This window comes from Typopeltis vanoorti, chromosome 9 (assembly GCF_054136105.1).
Source record: "Typopeltis vanoorti isolate ZY-2024b chromosome 9, IOZ_Tvanoo_1.0, whole genome shotgun sequence".
NCBI lineage: Eukaryota > Metazoa > Arthropoda > Arachnida > Uropygi > Thelyphonidae > Typopeltis > Typopeltis vanoorti.
The window spans coordinates 103363103-103383858 of NC_143557.1; the positions used below are offsets into that span (position 1 = coordinate 103363103).

Sequence of the window (20756 nt, forward strand, 5' to 3'; positions counted from 1 at the left end):
ATTTGTATGTAAATTTTTCCAAGTTCAAGTCTTCTAAATATCTTAATATTACCCAATTTTGCACAAGGTTAAAATATTTTACAATTTTAATTAATCTACACTTTAAAAACTTCTTGCGAGTTTGAACTGCTTTACAACATAAACTAATTATTTCATAGTCTTAGTTTTTTGCTGAGTCAATACCACACCTACTGCCTCCCACCAATAGGGTGTGGATTCAAATCGTACTGTAGGCAAGGAATATCTTGATGAATATTATTAGGTGGCAGATAAATTTCATCTGGTAAAAGACCACTCCCTAGCTATGCCTAAAGTGGCTTAAAAAAGTTTCATGTTTGATCATCAGAATGAGATTTCTGGATTATCTAACATAAGCCATCATAGTACTAATATTAATGTAAGGGTTTACAACCTTTCATAGATGGGATTCACATAAAAAATGCTCATGTAAGGAATGGTCCATCTGTATATTTTAATATCTTTAAATTTCTTTATAAATACGTGAAGCTTTTGACTATTTCATCTATTTTTCTCCAATAATGTACATTATTATACATACAGACCCCAGCATACATTTGGACTTAAAACATACTGAAGGGGCTAAAAAAGTATAAAAGTATAGGGCTAAAGTATACTGAACATGGATAAAATTTTTAGTTATAAAAATTTTACTTAAGGCAACTACCCTCTGATAGTTCAAATTCCCATCTGGACATGATCTGGAAGCCTGATGTTACCATCAGGTCTGGTCCCATGTATTATCTGTGAAAGAGTTTGCAGACTGCTTTAAAACTATCCCTTCAAATGCAGGGATCCCTCCACAAAATCCAAATAATATTAAAACCCTGTAACCACAATCTCCCCTCGTCTCCCCCCCCCCCCAGAGCACAGATTAAGCAAAATCTATCATCATTCCATATATCCGAGGCACATCCGAAAAATTAACAAAAATCCCCAAAAAATACAACCTTACAACCACTCCATTGCATAAGTAAATACAAATATGAGAAGCTATTCCTCAAATTTGCCTCAGCCCTAAGCAACTTTCCAAATCTCAACAAATTTGGGAAGCAATCATCCTCTGATCTTCAGCCGAACAACCAAGACTACCCAATTTAGTCCACCACTACCATTTAGGACTCTAGGCGTGACTTTGGTTGCCTTTCTTCTACCTCATTTACCCAGTGTTAGTGTCTGTATGTACATATCATTGTTTTTTGATCCCTGATGATGGCAATGTGACCGAAATATAGGAAGGTATTAAATAAAGTTATAATTAATATTTATTATGCATTGTTAATTCCTGAAAAATAACAGTTTAGTATTAAATTTCTGAGATTGATCTACAAAATTAAAAAAATAAATAATTCAATGTTATGCACTTTATTATAATATGCTATATTTTTATAAAGTTCATAACAATGAATTAATTTTCTTTGTTATTTAAAGGTTTGTTTCTGTTTGTATATCGCAAGAAAATTTGAGATGTAATTTTTATCTTTGGCCCCTAACTCCTGTTCAGGTATAAACAAAATTATTTAAATAGGAAGTTTAGTGAATAAATGTGTTTATATGAATTTTTTATATTGAAACTGGTATTATATGCTGATGTTTAGAATGAAAGTCAGAGTTACCACTGTATTCGTGTTATGGAAATAATTAAGCGGGCTTATCAAAACCTTGTGAAACATGGAAATGTTAGAAATTCTGCTTGTTCTGTTCTCTATCTCATGTATATCAATGACTTATTCCAGTTGATTGCCAACCCAATACAGAGTTTCACTGATGAAAGCACATTGCACTCCTTTTCATCTGACAAACCTACACAAATCATCACAACTTAAAGAGAATCAACCTTCACTGTCCACAATTCTAATCTCCGAGCCATTCATCGGTGCAATTCAAATAACCTCATCAATTTCAATGCTAGCAAACTACAGTTCTGTTTGTATTTCCCTCCCAAAAAAATACATTTTATTCCAATGTGAACTTTGACAACACTCAAATCTCTAAACAAGATGAGATTTCTCTCCTTGGAGTTATCCTAAAATAAAGTCCTAATGGCATAAACACATCACAACCATTACCTCCTTAACTTCCAAAAAACTAGGATTTCTTTTTTGCTTGAGGCATTACCTCTGAACAGCTGTTAACGTTATATAAATCTTCTCAATTCTCCAATATTGCTCTCACATTTGGGATTGTGTCCATAAGAGTCCCTTAACATGTTTGCTGCCAACTATGAGTATACTCGTAGTTGGTAAACCAGCTACACAAGCCAGCTACGAGTATACTCGTATGAGCTTACCGCTGCAACGAGATTACTGTACTGACCTTGATGAAGTGAAAATGCTTGGCTTGTGGAGCTAGCATCAAAACTGTGTATTCTCATAGATGGTATATGCTCTGCACAAGCCAACTACGAGTATACTTGTATGACGCTGACCGCCGGCAACGAGAGTACCGTACTGACCTTGAAGAAGTGAAATTGCTCGGCACACAGGAACAGACTATGCCGAAGTAGCATGGCAGCAAACGTGTTAAAATACTTGACTCAATACAGAAGACACCAATCAGATTGATTAATGATCCATCTCTTACCAAATCACTCCAACCACTTTCATACAGATATCTACATCTTTCTGAGATCGATCTACAACATTTCTTCGCAGTTCAAATCTAAATAAAACTTACAGAATATTTCTTTTCCTTCTCCTTCATCCCTGCTACTACTGTATTGTGGAACAGTCCCTATCCCATCTTATATATTTCCCAAGGAATACAATATCCAGAGAAGAGAAAAATACATTTCTGTACAACATCAAACACTGCACCCCAACAAGTGACACTATCAGTTATGTTGAATTGTGTGCTATACATTGGGGGTTTATAATTTAAATATTCCTTAGAAAAGCCGAAAATCTCAAAAAAGAAGGTATAAAGCTGGATTATTTTGGAGAGCAAAAGGAATCAAAAATCAGGAATTTACACATAAATCTGGAGAGCTGGTAGGTATGATATTATGATTAACAGTTGGTTTTTCATGCATGACTGAGAGTAAATATTTATAATTGAACAACTGTTTTCTTGATATTTCCTTTAAAGCAGTTGAACCATTTCTGAATTAATTTGAACTTTGCATTGAATCAGATGTTAACAGCTGGTTAATGTCAGATTTCAATCACACTGGTACAGATGTTTGTGAATGTCTTTAGGTGACAGATGATTTTCATTGTCCTGTGCAATACTGACCTACTGAAGCATTCATCCTGCTTATTGAGCCTGAAGTAACTTGTAAAATTTCTGTGTTTAGTCTCTAGAGCAGGATTAGGAACCAATGCTCAACCTTTAGGTTTCCAACCTTTCATGAATGGGCTGACAGAAAAACTTCTGATTCTTTTCCAGAGCTAAATAATAATACAAGTTTATTATTGATCATTACTCTGCAGGCATATCCATTGCTCATACACGTATACAAATGGGAGTGATATACATGTTCTCGAATCAGAATACATATATAAGTTCAAATCTCACTACAGCAAATACTGTTTCAGTGAACTCAGTCACAAAAACAAACTACAGGAAAGTCCTGGTCAAAGTCCCACTGTATCAACTGGGCTAAAAAAAAAAGAATTTGCAGGTAACATTCCTTCTATAGTAAACTATTTCTTTGATCACCATGAGTTTGATAAAATGAGAGCTAACTGGAAGAGGCCATAATTATAAATATTCCTTCATGTGTCTGAAAAGAGAAAATCCAATGAATTCTGAATCATCATTAAATGACCAATTCAGAAATAAATTACATTAAAAAAAAAGATTAAAAACTAAGTATTCTTAATTCACAGTACAATAAATAAGGCTTACTCTTGCATCTTCAAAGTTAAGCCACCGATTTGATTTTCTGCCAATACTGCAATAGCAATGTATTTGTCAGTTTTAACAAGCTGGTGAAAATTGCCATTGGTCACTTTAAAGAAGGTAGGAAATCGTTCTTTATTCACCCATTCATAGAGCGAGCTGTTATCTGAAACTTCATCTGAAAAATGAAATAACTGCTCACATTTCAAAGGTTATTTAAATTGTAAGATTATTTGACACTAATTATATAAACTATCATTTATTTGATCTTTTCAGTATTTCTGTAACTGAATTAGTACAAACTAATTTCCACCACAGGCATTAAAAAACAGATTATAAAAATTCATACTGAGATAAATCTTTAATAAGCTAAGTCAGTCCAAGAGCAGTGGCCATGTAAATTATATATATATATAGGGATTACACATAATAAAAGATGAAGAAAATGATATTCTGGAAGTCTGGAATAATTACTTTGACAAACTATATAAATAAGATAACAAATTATTAAAAAAAAAAAAAAAAAAAGGTGAAAGATATCTGGTTTCATGCTACATGGATCATGAAGGAAAGTGGCATGAGACCTGATATCTGTACTACAAAACATAAATATAGATCTCTCTCTATCTATTATATTCACATGACTATCTGCCTTAAAGTAAAAAATATGATTGTGACAACTCATATATATATTTAATTTTATTAATAAATGACAAAAGAGTGAGATCAGCTCAAAATTGTAGAGCTTACAATACAGAACTAAACTATGATCTCAGAATAGTTAAATGCACATACAAAACTTAGTTTCAGCCCTTGACTATGACAAGAAGAGCAAATATCATTGGATCTGATTCTTCCTACCATACAACCCTATTATTATTATTATTAGGTAACCTCCTTGGAGTCAACAGACTCATCATGGAAGTGTTGTGTCCACTTTCAATATTATTCCTTGTATCTCTATATCAAGCCGCTAAAAGTGAAGTCTTTTCTACATGGATCACATGGTATCTCTATCACACAAAGAAATAGCCTCAGAGCAGAGGCAAAATTCAATGTGACAGAGTCCTCAAACCTTACCTTTCTTAAAATCCTAAGAAATTTATATTTTTAGACTGCGCCACTTAGAATTATTAGATTAAAGATATAACTCAATCAAGAAGTAAGTTAGAAGATATACTCATGTGACCTAGTGCTGAATAAAGTTAAGGACACGATTCAATTAAACTCCAGCTCAGATCCGTAATGAGTTTCACAAGTGGTGCATCGAATTCTATACACAGACTCATATATTTAATTAAAATCAAGCAAGGTTTATTTGTTTCTAAGATTACAGTTTAACATACAAGAACAATCATCACTCTAAATAAAACACATTCTAATCTAAATCAATTAATTAGCTTGACTTCATCAGATATGATCTCTGAACACATTTTTTTCTCAAGTAATTCACACAAAAGTAAGTAATTCTATATCATCTAGATTACTACTAAATTCCAGTATTTAAATTCTATACTAATTACTGGTAACATTAACCATTCTTCAACACACAAAGATTCAGTTTCAGTTAATAACCATTCACACGTGCCACAGTCCTGACCTATACTTGTATTTGAGTCCTTCACTAATAAAGCTTCACATATTAATACACATTCAGATTACATTCATATAAATAACAAACTTTACTTATCTCCACTCGATGGTACCTCTGTCTGTCTGCTTCTGCTTTAGTCTATCCTCTGTTTCATTAGGACATTTCTTTGTTTCCTTCAATCTACCTCGGGTCAAGACCTCATAGTAATTACCAGCTTAGACTTCGGGACGTGTGCACCCGCTGACCTTTCAACGCCATGGTCTGCCGCTACTTTCCGGGAATCCAGGACAGGGTTACCCGCTGTAACATCGTCCTAGTCTAGAGGTTTTGTTTGGCCATCCCCGAACCAGCACCAGACTAAAACTTTCACTGCTCGAGGAAATGTGAGAATTCTACACGACGAAAGACCAAGAGAGTCCTAATCCTTTTATATGTTCACCCTATCGGTAAAAAGAACACTTCGCTGTTCATCTGGCACCTCGATTTCCTATGTCACGTGACCTCACAACGTCCGTTCTCTGCCTGCTTGTTTACTCCATGCGCCAAGCACGCGACCACTGAGGGCAATCGTCAGCGTGTCCTTGAACCTTGGACTATCTTTCACACAGAATACGCTCTAGTGTTTCTTTTACAAAATGTCCTTACATCGAATTTAATATCAATGCAAAGCCTGTGTAGCTCAGTAGAAGTGGCATTTGCACTCTACGGTGCTTGACTGCACAAAGAAAGGATTTGGTGGTTCAAATCTGGTCGCCGGAAAATCGACCGTCGAATCCACACTATTTTCAGACATTAAAAATATTGTGTTAGGGATCACCAGATAGCGGCATTAACTTGTCGCCTTCTTCACTGCGTACTGATGAATCAGTGATAGCCTTGGGCCAGCTATCTCTCTGATTGGCTACCAGTGGAGATTGAACTGCCCACTCAGTCTCCAAAAAAAGTTAGATAGGGTAAACGGCCCCGCCTACTCCCTATACGGGAACAAATAGGCGTTAGCTAATTTTTTTTTTATTTTAGAACTATAACTCTCTTAATTTACACTTTGTCTCAGGCAATTTTCCTTTATACATATTTATCTAATTCCCCCCTTTTTTTTCTTTTACATTATAAAATTCTCCTTGAGCTAATTAATTATTTCTTTCTTCTTAAATCAATGTATTCAATATTTTCTAAAGTTCACAACGATACCTACTTAGAAACAAGCATGTTTACTTAATTATTTTACAGGGTTTTTACTTCTTTGCTCGTTAAACCATGATAAGTGGAATTTTAACATTCTTAACTTATCAGGGTATAACAGAAGGCCCACTCAACCAGTAACAGGTCCATTATAGTGCGCTTTGAAGTTATTTACACTATCTGCACTCACATTGAGCTCAGGCAACACACTCCACTCAGCAACAACTCTCCAGATAAAAAATACTGATAAACGATACTATTTTGCCTTCTTTCCGCTCCTTAGGAACCCTATCAACTGCAAGACTTTCATTATATAACCAACAGTGGTGCACATTCCTTAAGAATATGTCAGCTTTATTAAGATCTAATCCAACAAATACCTGATACACCTCTGATTCTTTCATTTATTTACACTATCTGCACTCACAATGCACTCAGGCAACACATTCCACTCAGCAACAACTCTCCACATAAAATATACTGATAAATGATACTATTTTGCCTTCTTTCCACTGCACCACATCATTTACACCAGTATGATATACGCTGATAGAGTGTTCATTCAATAATTCCACTATATCCTTTGACTGTTATTCTGCTGCCATGACTATCCACCAGTGTCAACCTGCCATAATTATTCTTTCTCAAATAGCAGAAAAATTCCCTTGAGTTAATATTGGCCTGTCCAGCCAATCGCTTCTCATACTGCACCTTTTCTTTCTTTACCATGCTCGTCATCTTTCTAGCCTGCACTTTATACTCTTCATGGATCCGATCACCACCAACTGTCTTGTACCACCTCTGTAGCATTTTTGTTTTCAGCACAGCTTGCTTGATTTCACTGTTCATCCATTTCACTCCTACTCTATTTACTCTCTTAATCTTTTGTATGCAGTTATAGACTGCTTTTATCAGATACTACCTTGTCAGTTTCCATGCATTGTCATCATCTTTTCTGCTTAGCTCATCTACCCAATGTACTGATTCTGACTACAGAGCTTCCTATAATCACCTGCTTTATACTTTCATATATATTCATTTTTGGCAGTAACCTTTTCTTGTTTCATCACTTCCCAAAAGTATCTCATGATCACTCTCACCAACCAATAGCAGTGTCAACACCTCATTAACAACAAATCCTGTGAAGTTATCACCAAATCCAAAACATTAAAGCCTCTAGTTGCTTCAGTTACATGCTACTTAAGATATTTATCTCTCAGAAATTCAACAAACTCACTCTCCTTGTTCCCATACACTATCTCCTCCTTCCATTCTATATTCCTATAATTAAAGTCTCCCATCAGGATCACCTTCTTTATACATGCCCACTAATTGGCCTAAACATTTCGCAGTCAGTATTCTCTGCATTCCCTGGCTTATGACAGCATCCTATCAGATATGCTAATCTGCTTATTTCAATTCACACTACACAGATTCAAATTTTGTGCATGCACTATCAATTTCCACACTTTGTGGACACAATTCCTCTGTAATCATTAAGAGCATCCCCCCCCTCCTTTTTTTCACATTTCTATTCTTTTGAAAAATTGCAGAATTATCCTTCTATTTCTATTCCCGACATCACATTCTCCTCAGACAACCAAGTTTCACTTATTCCAATTATCTTTGGGTATACTGACTCAATCAATACAATCAAGCAATGAATTCAGCTGTCTTGTTTCAAATACTCCTTACATTTATATACAAACATAATCCCTGTATATATCCTTGAAGTCATTCTACCAGTACCAACATTCTCTATTCTAGATGCTATACCACCCGTCTCTCTTTGATCTGACCACTCCACTTCCCTGATCCTGACTCTGATTTCCATTCCTACCTGTCTCACCTCATTCTCACCTTTATGCATTATAAAGAGCACACAATAAGACAACATGAAAAAGTACAAATGCAAACAATAATTGGAGACATAAGAAAGAACCAATCCAGAAATACTGTTTAAATTTCAAAATGTTATGTTAGATTAAATTATCATTATTATACCTGCAAGGAGTCATCAAGGGAGGTCATATGTCACCCATGCCAGCTGTCATACCTTCTTTTAAACTCATTCATAATAGATGCATTCACTACATTAACAGGCAAACTGTTTCACTCACTCCTGGTTCTGTAAGAGAAAAATCTAACTCACTCCTTTTTTAAATGCACACAAACTTAACTTCCATGGATGTCCCCCTTGTCTTCTCCCATGTTGAAACAATGAGTCAAATAATGAAATAACATTTTAATGTTTTTTAATACAGGTAGTGCCCACTATATGAGTCTTCATTACTTGAATCCTTGCACTTCCATGACCTAGAAACTGAAATAACCAAATAATGAAAATGTGGTTTCACCTAGATTTAGAGTGCTTTATTTTTAATTTTGCATATCATTATTCTACCCATGTTTCCAAAACTTAACAGCTAAGGATGCTCATGTGCTTCCTTTTATGGATTGGATATTAAAAAAGATATATTATTAAGAGGAAGTGGTGAGTGAGTGATAGAAACTGCTCATGTCCTCTATATGTGCTCTGTACAGACAAGTAAACAACACTTGATTCCTTTTTTAAAAATAAAATGAAGGCAAAATCAGTGATGGGAAAGAACCTAATGAACCTCAATCTGATCCTCTAGTCTTCAGACAACTATTATGGCAGAAGATAAAATAGAAGATGAGATAAAAGTGGATAATCTGCTTAATCCTCCTACAGTTTCTGACTAACAATAAACAAGCAATTTAAATGATTCTCTCATATATGCATTTCCAAGTGTATCAGTTTTGGTGTCAAACACAATTATACTGTTTATCTTTGTACTTATTGTAATTTATACTAAACATGATTATGCATAATATTTAACATGTTTCCTATGGATATCATTTCCTGTATCCCAGCGCAATTAAACTCCTTAATTACATTAATTCTTACAGGTATTTGGTGTGAATCCCTTATCAGCAGTCATTTCTGGTCCCAATTATTCACTTATTAGATAGGTCTCCCCCCCCCCCCCCCCCCAATGTAAAATCAGTGGCCTTTGTGTGCTCTCAGAAGTAACCAAAATCTTATGAATATTAAAACATTCCAACTTTCGAAAATGAAAAATCCTGAATTATGCACTTCAAGTCATCCGTTATTAGTGGAGACAGAAAAATAAAGAAAATATTTATAAACATATCTAAGACATTAATAGTATAATTAATTATATATTTAATCATATACTAATTATAATATAATTACAGTACAATTAATATTTATAAAACAACAGTCATACTTTCAAACTTATAACTTGTGTTATCTTTAAATACATATACTGCAGGATCAGAAAACTGGGACAATTCTTCTGTTACTGATAAACAACGATAAGGAGCAGTGTAAAAATACATAACTGGCTGGAATTCTTCAGCTATCCTTGTATACTGGTCCTGTAAACATATGAAAATAATAAAAAAAAATTACACAATGCAATCAATATTAAAAGAGCTAACAAAATGTTTTCAAATAACTTATGTAAAATCGAATATTTCAATTACAATGTGAAAAAATTTCAAAGGTAACTAAAGTTTTCTAAAACGATGCATTAATTCTATAACTTAATTAAATCATTAAATGAGATATTATAAAAAATATAAAATACTGAATATCAAAACAGTAAATATTATTATTATTGACACAAATAATTCCAGCACATGCTGTAGGATTACTAAACTAAATATTCACCAAACTGAATAACTGCCATAACAAATGGAAATCAGCAATAAAAAGAGGACTATGAAAATGGGGGGGGAACATTGAGAACATCAGTGATATCCTGAATGGTAAACCTATAGAACAAGTAAAAAACACTTCAGCAATTTAGGTATAATTTTTAACAAAGATGGCAAACTGAATATGGAAATAGACAACAGATTAGTAAAACTGGTATCGTAAGTAGTCAGCGGAATAAATTTATATGGACTAAGAAAAAAATTCGGCAAAACACTAAATTAGCTGTATACAAGACAGTGTTCAAACCAATTTTAACTTATGGATCTAAGAGGTGGGTTAGAAATAAAACAACTGATAAAAAAAACTGGAGATCACAGATATGAGATTCCTGAGAAAGATTAGGGGGCGTGAACAGAATCATGTTAAAAATAAAGTTATTAGGAAGGAAATTGACTGTTAGCATTCAGGAATGTGCAAGACAGGGGTGGCTCATAGGCAATGCAGAACTGCAGCACCTCCAATTTTTCTCAATATATAAATATATTTATTAATTTATTCATATTTGTTGTAATATTTAATTTTATCATCAACAATCCTATACAATTCTCTTATTTTGTACAAAAAATAATAAAAATCCATCTTGTAGCACTTAGGAGGGCGAAAGACACTAGCAGCACTGTGTTTACCACAGTGTCATATTGCTAGTATTTGCTACACACGCAAGCATATGCATGTCATAGTGAGATGGGAGCTTTGAGCGCAATGAGGCACTGTCCGTCATGCAGTTCCACTGTTGTTTATATGCAGTTTGCACCAGTAGTAGAGTGTTCGTAGTGCTTATCGTGTTTACTCCGTCTCTTTAAATATTTGGACATTACAATTAAAGACATTACAATTTAGACATTACAATTGGGGTTATGATAATGGATTTTATTTTTAAGTAATTTTGAATTATACCAAACTGTATAATTTTATCAATAATAAACAATATTTTTTCATTTTTAATTTTTTAAAAAATTTTTACCATAATTTTGATATTTTATCCAAACACACATACACTGTACTTACAGTGTGTGTATATTTCGAAAGTTGCAGCACCCTCACAATTTCAAGCCACGAGCCGCAACTGGTACAAGAAGAACTAATCTCGGCTGTATGGTGATTTAAACAAAACGGGAGAGGAAAAAGCAGCAAACAGATGTTTTGTGCCACGATGACAGGAAAGAGACTCAAAAAAAGATTAAGATCTAGACGGACTGATGCGGCAAGTGCCTCAAAAGACCAAAATATAAGATTGAACAATACTGGAGTACCGAAAGATTATGGACTAATTTGGAAGGAAACTGTTGATACCAACATCATCATGAACATGCATTTTCTGTATTCATGGTATTCATTGCACTTGTAATTTGACCTATATAGGGGAAACAGGACTCACAATTCCTATCAGAAAAAAGGAGCATAAACCAGTGCTTCCCAAACTGTGGGCCACGACTCCCTTGGGGGCCGTGAAATAATGAAAAATTTTAAATGTTTTAAGAATAAATAGATTTTTTTTTTATCTTAAAAGAAACGTATTTAATTTTTATTATTTATTATTTCTTTTTTGTTATTTTTTATATTTTAATGGAAAAAATACACATTGGTGTTGGTCCACAAATTTTGCTTCCTGCGTATTTGGGCGCTTAATGAATATTAGTAAATATATACTTATTCATATAAGTTTCATTTCAAAAGGTATTGATAAGAAGCACAAGAAACTTACAAATGCAAAATCTTGAATATAAATACAATAAATATTATAATAATATATATCTTTATTATGATGGGGGGCCGTGAAATATTTTAATTTTTCCTAAGGGGGGCCTTTACATTCATAAGTTTGGGAAGCACTGACATAAATGACACATTAAATATAATAACTATGGTCAAGCTGATCTTTCTGATCATGCCTTGAACACTTTACATAGAATTGACTGGAAAAGCACCTGTTGTTTACATCACAGCAAAACATGATATGAACGTAAATTTAAGGAGGCCTGTGAGATTCTTATCAATCACCCTAATCTTAACAATAATGATGGTCTAAAAATCCCAAGCATATGGAAGACACATATTCTACCCACTTAACCTTTCTCCCTAATAGTTAATTATAAATAGGACCATAGGTAAATCCAGGATCCTAAATCTAATATAACAATTGTCATTAAATTGTTCATATTTGGTCTAATGTATTAAAACTAAGAACTTTATTGTTTAAAAGACCATAAGATTTAATGATTACAAATACAAAGAGCCAACAAGTTTCACTGTCTAGCATTTTCAAGGCTGTACTGGTGTGAAAATAAAATCCATCAAGTTACATGAAAAAATACACTTTAGTAACTGCTAGGCCGTTACATTTGATAATTCGTGTTTGATGGCGTGCATGCGTTCGAATGTTTCAGTCAGAATCCGGTACATGACCACATGTTGTGTAGTTTTTTGCATATTGTAGTTCTGTTGAGCTGAGAAAATTGATGAGATATTTCCATATGTCTTTAAGAATAGCACCTTAATTTCTATTTAAATTATTGCCTGTATGTAGCACCACTGCTGCTTCTTTGAAAGTTCTGTGTCTGTAGTCATTCTCGATGTAAGGCATAGAACTCTTTTTCCAATCTATAACGTGATTTGATGTTGAGAAATGATGAGCTAAACCAAACGTGATGATTCTATTGTGATTGACATCCCCTACATGTTCCTTCTGTCTTATTTCAAAACTTCTAGAGGTCTGTCCAATGTAAGAAAGGCCACACGTGCATGGAATTTCATATACTCCAGGAAATTTGAAGAAAGGTACCTCATCTTTGGGTGATCTTAAGACTTGTCTGATCATGGTAGTTGGTTTAAATGAATGCTGATTGCCATGTAACACTGAAGGAAAGGAAAATAATAAACTTCAATTAAATCTCTTCTCCATCTCCTGTTAGTTACCTTCATCAGGGTTACAGAAATTGGCAGAAAGGGGGTGATATGATCCAATCCCTTTAAACATTTCATCAATCTTCTCTGAATACCCTCAATTTTCTTGACATCTGTCAGAAACCTTAGTGAGTAATGCTGGGAGCCACAATGCAATACTGACCTGCCTAAGACTTGTATAACAGCATTATAACTTCCTTTCTCCTACAAGTGAAGTCTAATTTAATTAACCCTACAGTCTGCTGAACTTCACTTGCTAATATGATTCCTATCAGCCAATATCCAAATCTTTGCATTCATTGACCTTTTCTAATATTATCTTCTTACCAAACTGAATATACTTGCATTTTATTATTATTATGATTAGAAGGTGGAGTCCACAGACTCATCATGGAGACCTACACTAACATTATAAATACTAAACCTATCATACTTGGTTACTGAAGAATACTTTGACAAGCAGAGACAAGCAGGTTATTGTTCCTCTTTATTGAGCCTTGATAAAACCTCATCTTGACTCTGTGCACAGATCTGGATGCCAGAATTTCTTGGTGATGATGAGGAGGAGGTGGAAAGGATCCAGAGGCGAGTGACCAAGATGGTAGCAGGTCTATGGAATGAACCTTATGAGAACAGGTCGAAGATTTGTGGGTTACAGAAACTGGTTGATAGGCAGAAAAGAGGTGATATGATTGAGTCATATCACCTCTTTCTTTATTTCTAGTTCTTTATTTGTTATATACTGAAAAATTTCCTTTGCATCAATTTTCAAAACACCTTTAATGTGTTATAAGTTTCAATCATGTCCCCTCTTTTTTACCTATCAACTAAACTTTATAATCCACACCTTCAACCCACAGGGAGCATTCCACAGACCTGTCACCAGCATGGTCACTTGTCCCTGAATACTCTCCACCACCTCTTCATCACCAAGAAACCCAGGTTACCAAATCTGTACACAGCAGTCATGATGAAGGCTGAAACATAGCCTTATAAAGAGGGATAATAACTTCCCTATCTTTACTTGTTAATGTGTTTTTCAACAACCAAGTAATCATTTGAGCTATTTTACCAACTTTTGCAATATGCCATCTGAACTTCAACTCTCTGTCCACCATTAATCCTCAAGTCCCTAGCACCATCAATTTTCTTGCAATCCCACACCATCAATGTGATACACAGTATGTAACCTTTTCAACCCAAAGGGCATTTTGCAACATTAAATTGATAATCATTATCCTTCTAATTTTGTTGATTATAGTTCTTCAGCAGTCATTAGCAATACCCCACCTCCGGTCCTATTCCCTCTGTCTTCCCTGAAAATACAATACCCTTTACATTCTATCTCTACCTCATTTCTGATACTTCTGGCATTTATGTACATGCATTTCAACATCCCTTTGGACCTAGAGTTACCCTTGTGTAAGCTCAATTTCAATCCATTCAAAACTGAAACCTGTGAAATCAATTCAGCATTACATAATCATTTCTGTACACACATTCATTTATACCAGGGGTGGAAAGACACATGCTTGATTGCATTTTTCCTAATATCTCTAGTTTCCCTGGTTTTGCACTTCCAAACACTCACTAAACAACACTCTCTCCAAACATCTAACTCCCAAACCATTCAAATGTAGTCCTTTCATCTATCAAATTCACTCCATACATCTATAAACTGCATACCATTCCTTCTGCACAATCTTCTCACTGACTCATTAGCAATCATGGCCCTTCTTCTCAACTCTGTTCTATCATACCAAGGCAGCAAACTCACAAGCTTTACTTCCTTACTCTTCATTTTCATTGTTTCAACAACTCTTTCATATCCTCTCCCATTGCATATTTCTCCCCCTTCAAATCATTTGTTCCTGCCAAAATAGTAAATTCTTTCACTTCTCTCCTCAGCAAACTATTAGCTTCACTAACATCCTTGATCTTTTCACCTGAGAAACATGCTTTTGTCATTTTCTCATTAAGTATATCTGTCATCGTTGAATCTCCATACAATACCTTTTCCTTATTTCCAGTTTCTTGCACTTTCATACTTTCCCCGTTCACTTTTTCTGTCATTCTCCCACCTATTATACCACACTATAATTGTTTCTCCAGTACTTCTAGATCCCAGTTTGTCTTGTGAAGGATGCCATGCAAGCACTATTTCACTCCTTATCATCCACATTACCTTTAGCCACTTCTTTCATGCACTCATTTAAATGTGCACTATCATTTACTATTTCCACGTTCTCAAGAACACTTTCACTATCTTTTCTTACATCATTAATATTAGTCACTTCATTTTCCTGCTTTCCACACAACTTGTGAATGTTCACATTAAATTTCAAATCCTGTCCACTCTCATCCAATATTTTAAGTCATCAGAACAATTGACTACTCTGACATTTATCATTTATGAATATATTAAATAACAAGGGTTATAACACTGAAACCCGTGGTATCTACTACTAATGCTTTTGGCAAATACTTTGCTAAAATCCATATAAATCAAATCATAGTAATTACCATGGTCTATTTCTGTCTTAACTTCATCACAAAAAGTCAGATTTGCCATAACTAATCTGCTGCTAGAAAACCATACTGGGCTCAACAAGTGAGCCATATCAAGAATATCCCAAATGCAGTTTCTAACTAATTTTTCAATTATTTTGTCTATACTACTAAGAACACTAACTGATCTAATTCTCTACATTATGTGATGAACCAACCTTATGAAATGGAACAGCCCTGGGAAATTTCTAATCAGAGGTCAACTCTCAATCTCTGCAATTCTTAAAGAGGATCAGAAATGGTTTAATTAACTCCAATCTAATCTGTTTATTCATGAAGAAGTTTGGAGATAAAACTATGCAGAAACAGTAATAAAAATAAATAATTTACTAACTAAATTAAACTGTTTCAACTTGATGTTTCACTAAGTCAAACTAGCATTATCAAAAGCACTTTGAAGATACACTCAGCAAAGACTAAAATTACCTACAGAACAAGGATGCTCATGTGTATGGAGGGCAACAATGGTGCGCTTTGTAGTGATGTTCTGCAATTACTGCATCAGCAGTAATTGTAGAACTTGCAGTGCTGATCCAGAGGACAAACTTTGCTCTGCCCTGGAGGTTAAAGTCTTAAAAAAATTCAAAGTTCTCGGTGAAATGATATGAAGTGGCATGTAAGTATCAGTCTGTGTGTAGGGGGAAATGCTTCCTATGGACTGAACACATGAGAAAGCCTTTCGATTGCCTTGTAACAATGATATTCAGAAGACCAGAGTCCTTCTTCCTTTTCAACAATAAAAGTAATTTAAGGGTGGATGTTGTTGTTGAAGAAGAGCTCTACAAAAGTTGGAAAGAGCCTCTGGGCCATGTGGCCTAATGGCAAAGACATCGTCTATATACCTCAGCCAAACTTTGGGCTTGGGAGGTTTGAATTAAGTGCCAGCATTTCAGCTCCCATGTATAAGTTAACAATGGGAGAAGAGAACCTTCAGTTTGTTTAAAGAGCTGGCTATTTCAGCTAAAATAATCAAACTGAAGGAGTGCTTAAAGAGTATGCATATATTGAGGAAGTAGGGGGGGGGAGATATTTTGAAAAGGAGCTTTAGTATCTTCTACTTTAGTGGAACATTAGCGAAAACAGCCAACAGAATCAAGCTCACTAAGTAATAATTTCCCTCCAACTGAAGGTTCTGTATAGTGGTTTTAAAATGTGTCCAGTTTTTTATGTGAGATGATGTCTTGCAGATATGCTTGTTGAGTCTGGATGCCAAATGTTTGCCAAAGCAAAACTACTACAGAGATCTTGGTTTAAATCACAGACTGTTCCTGAAAGCACTTCATGTGCTATGGAACCCCGTGAACTGTAATAGAACTGTAATAGAACTGATGATGTAATCCTACATAAATTTATTCCATTAAATGCATTTAATGGAATAATTTTGTTTTAAGTATTTCTTTAAATTTTCAGATACTAAATAATGAACAAAAAAAAGTGAGAGAAAATACCTTTATTTCTTCCTTTTCTGCTGCTGCTTTCTGTCCCTCAACATATAAGAAGAACACTTTATGAGATTTTCTTGCATTCTGAAGATCATCACAGTTCAAAAAATGACGAACAGCAGGACTAATAAAATGAAGGAAAAATGACTATACAACTTATTTTCAGAACACAGGTATGTATGTGTGACCTGCATTCTTCAAGGGTCAACCAGTTGACCCTTGAAGAATGCAGGTTTGAACTGCACAGGTCCACTTATATGTGGATTTTTTTGAATAAATATATTATACATATATTGGAAAATTTTTTTCAGATTTGTGACAATTTGAAAAAACTTGCAGATAAGCCGCATAGCCTAGAAATATATAAAAAAAAAAAAAAAAACCTTGAATGGCGTGCAGTATCAAGTAGAGTGATATGGGCAAATATCAGAATGGGGAACTGGTCAAGGAGACTTATTTGTGTTTATGGTCCCAGAAAGTTCTACCAAGGAAGAAGCAGAGGAATTTTTTGATGCATTAGAGAAGGCAGCTGGCACAGTGAAAAAGGAAAAGTGTTAATAATTAAACACTTTTCCTTTTTCACTGTGAAAAAGTGTTGTTGGAAATCTAAACAGCAGAGTGGAAAATTATTACCAGGCATATAGAAATGCTTTGAGAAAATTTGGAGAAAAGCTCAAGACTAATAATACCTGCTAGATTTCTGTTCAGGACATGGATTATTTACTACTAACACCATGTTCTAACATAAAAATGCACAAATTCACATTGAGAGAAGATGTTATAATTGATAGCAATGTTTACCCACTGGTTCAGGACACAAGAGTATACAGAGAATTTGAAATAGAAAATAGAAAGCATAGTGGTTTTGAGCAAGATAAAACTGAATTTCATATTGAAAAGGAGTATGTAAAAAAAGTTTTGAAATGAATCCAAGTTGAGCAGCTTTCAGAGGAGAACTTTAGACTCAAATACACAAACATCATTGAAGAAAAAATAAAAGAGTTTGAAAACAAGAACCAAACCATGGAGATTCAGTGGCAAAACCTGAAGAAAACATTGATTGATTCAGCCAGAGAGGCATATAGTGAGGTTGTCTGTAAGGATAGAAAAATCAGAACTCCATGGTGGATTCAGGAAGTTAAAGAGGCAGTTAAGGAAAAGAAGAAAGCATGTTGAAAGTTCCTGGTGAATAAGTCAGCTTGTGCTGACTTATTCACCAGGAACTGTTTGGCTAGTTTTACACAGTGCTTCACTTTCTTGCATTTTTCTCTGTAATACTAGCCAAACAAAAGTCATGGGAAGACTTGGGAAAGAACATAGAAAATAAATATCAAGAAGGTGGCAAGATATTCTGGAGGTTGTTGAAGAAGCTCAGAAATGGAGGAAAAAGTACTCTAAAAGGAAACAGAGATGATAAAGATAACATGAAAACTGGAGATAAAGATATTCTAGATGTTTGGAGTAATTACTTTGAAAGACTGCTAATTGAAACAAAGTCATGGAGGTAGAAAACTCCCAACAGGAGTGCAGTCAGGAATACATATCCATACTTGAAGGAAAAAATCAAAAAACGAAATGCAGAAGGGCAGCTGTAGTAAATGAAATTCAACCAGAAATGCTGAAATATGGATATATAAAAGTTTTGCAGTGGCTGCATTTCATAATTCAGAAAGCCTTGGTATAGAAATCAGCAATAAAAAGCCAAAGACAATGAAAATAGGCAGAAATATTGAAAACATCAATTGTATCCTGAATGGTAAACCTATAGAACAAGTGATACATTTCACCTCTTTAGGTACAATTTCTAATGAAGATGATAAATTAAATATAGAAATAGACAACAGAATTAGTAAAGCAGGTATGGTAGGCAGGCAGTCAGCTGAATAAATTTATATGAACTAAGAAAGAAATTAGTCAAAACTCTAAATTAGCTGTATACAAGAAAGATGTTCAAACCAATTTTAACTTATGGATCTGAGAGCTGAATTAGAACTATAACACTTGATCATAGACTGGAGACCAACAGATATGAGAGCTCTAAGAAAGATTGATGGAGTGAACAGATGGCATCAATGGCAATATCATATTAAAAAAAGAATATTAGGAAAGAACTTGACTGTTAGCATTCAGGAATGTGTTAGCAGAGCTAATCTCAAGTGGTATCGTCACTTGAATAGAATGGCAGAGGAAAGATTAGCAAAACAAGTGTTCTCTGCCAGGTTGGCAGGAAAAAAACCAGGAGAAAGACCAAGATGCAGTTGGATTGATACAGTAAAAAGTGCCTTAACCCTGCGGAGGTCGCAGCTGATCTGACAGATACAAACATATTGTTTAATATAAATATTCTTACACATATCCAGTGTACAGCTTGGAGGTCACGAGTAGCTACGCATGCATATATTAAGAGCGATATTCCACACTGTTTATACGGTCAGTTTTGGTTTACCACGTGTTATGTAAAGGTGTGTGATATTTCATAGTAAATTGTATCTGAGAGATACCGTGACCTCTGATGTCAGTATAATATTGGTTTAGTTTTTTTTTTTTATATTTACTGTTGAAAATGGCTGGAAAAATATATCAATTAGATAATCCATCAGATGTTGAAGAAATTCAGCGAATTTGTTACTCTAGTCCGATGATGAGAATGATAGAGTCGAATGCGAAAGTGATATTTGATCAGTAAATTGTATCTGAGAGATACTGCGAACTCCGATGTCAGTATAGTATTCATTTAGTTGTTGTTTTTTTTGTTTCTTTGTTCAATAATTTCTAGGATTGTAACTGAAAATAAATAAGCCATCATATATTATATTTGCAGTGTTGTTTTTTTTTTAAGTTTTATCGCATTTTAGCACATACTAGTAATGAATGTATCTCTCAGATATGCGTGACCTATGCTGCAATTTTTTCGACCATGACCTCAGCAGGGTTAAAAGACAGAAATATAAGATCCTGATAAGTTTAGAATCTCAACAGATAACAGATTAATTTGGAGGAAGATTGCTGATTGAAAGTCAGTAATGGTGTAACTCTTTCATGTAGTACTATCATAATTATCCTGTATATCCCCTGAGGGTACATATCCAGAATTTAATTATGATAATGATGAGAAACAGAAGAATCTTGTTGAGTGTCTCCCTCCTCCCTTGCTGCAAAGTGCATAAGTGCAATATTTTTTTTTTTGTATTTACTGTAGAAAAAAAATGCATTCATTAGGAAAATGCTAAACTAGGTTTGAACACACACCATAAAAAAAGCACATTATTTTCTCTTTTACAATAAACTTATTCCGAAAATTACATTTATCTTTACAAATTTCTGTCACATGCCAAGAGGCATGTGTTCACATGGTATTTGTAGTTTTTTTTTTCTAATGTTGCTTCTACCCATGAAAGGTTATTTGTAAATGTACAGTAGATTTTGTACTGTGGAT

General features: G+C 34.3%; 1 protein-coding gene across 2 annotated transcripts in view; it reads right to left on the reverse strand.

The window, feature by feature from the left end:
• Nucleotides 1–20756, reverse strand: part of Tmx3 (Thioredoxin-related transmembrane protein 3) — a 106773-nt gene that overhangs the window by 37223 nt on the left and 48794 nt on the right. For both annotated transcript variants that reach the window (XM_090398063.1, XM_090398062.1), the window contains 3 exons: nucleotides 17327–17444; nucleotides 9913–10063; nucleotides 3868–4039 (listed from right to left, as the gene is read on the reverse strand). In XM_090398063.1, coding sequence (XP_090254189.1) covers nucleotides 3868–4039; nucleotides 9913–10063; nucleotides 17327–17444 — 441 coding nt within the window. The remainder of the gene's footprint in view (nucleotides 1–3867; nucleotides 4040–9912; nucleotides 10064–17326; nucleotides 17445–20756) is intronic.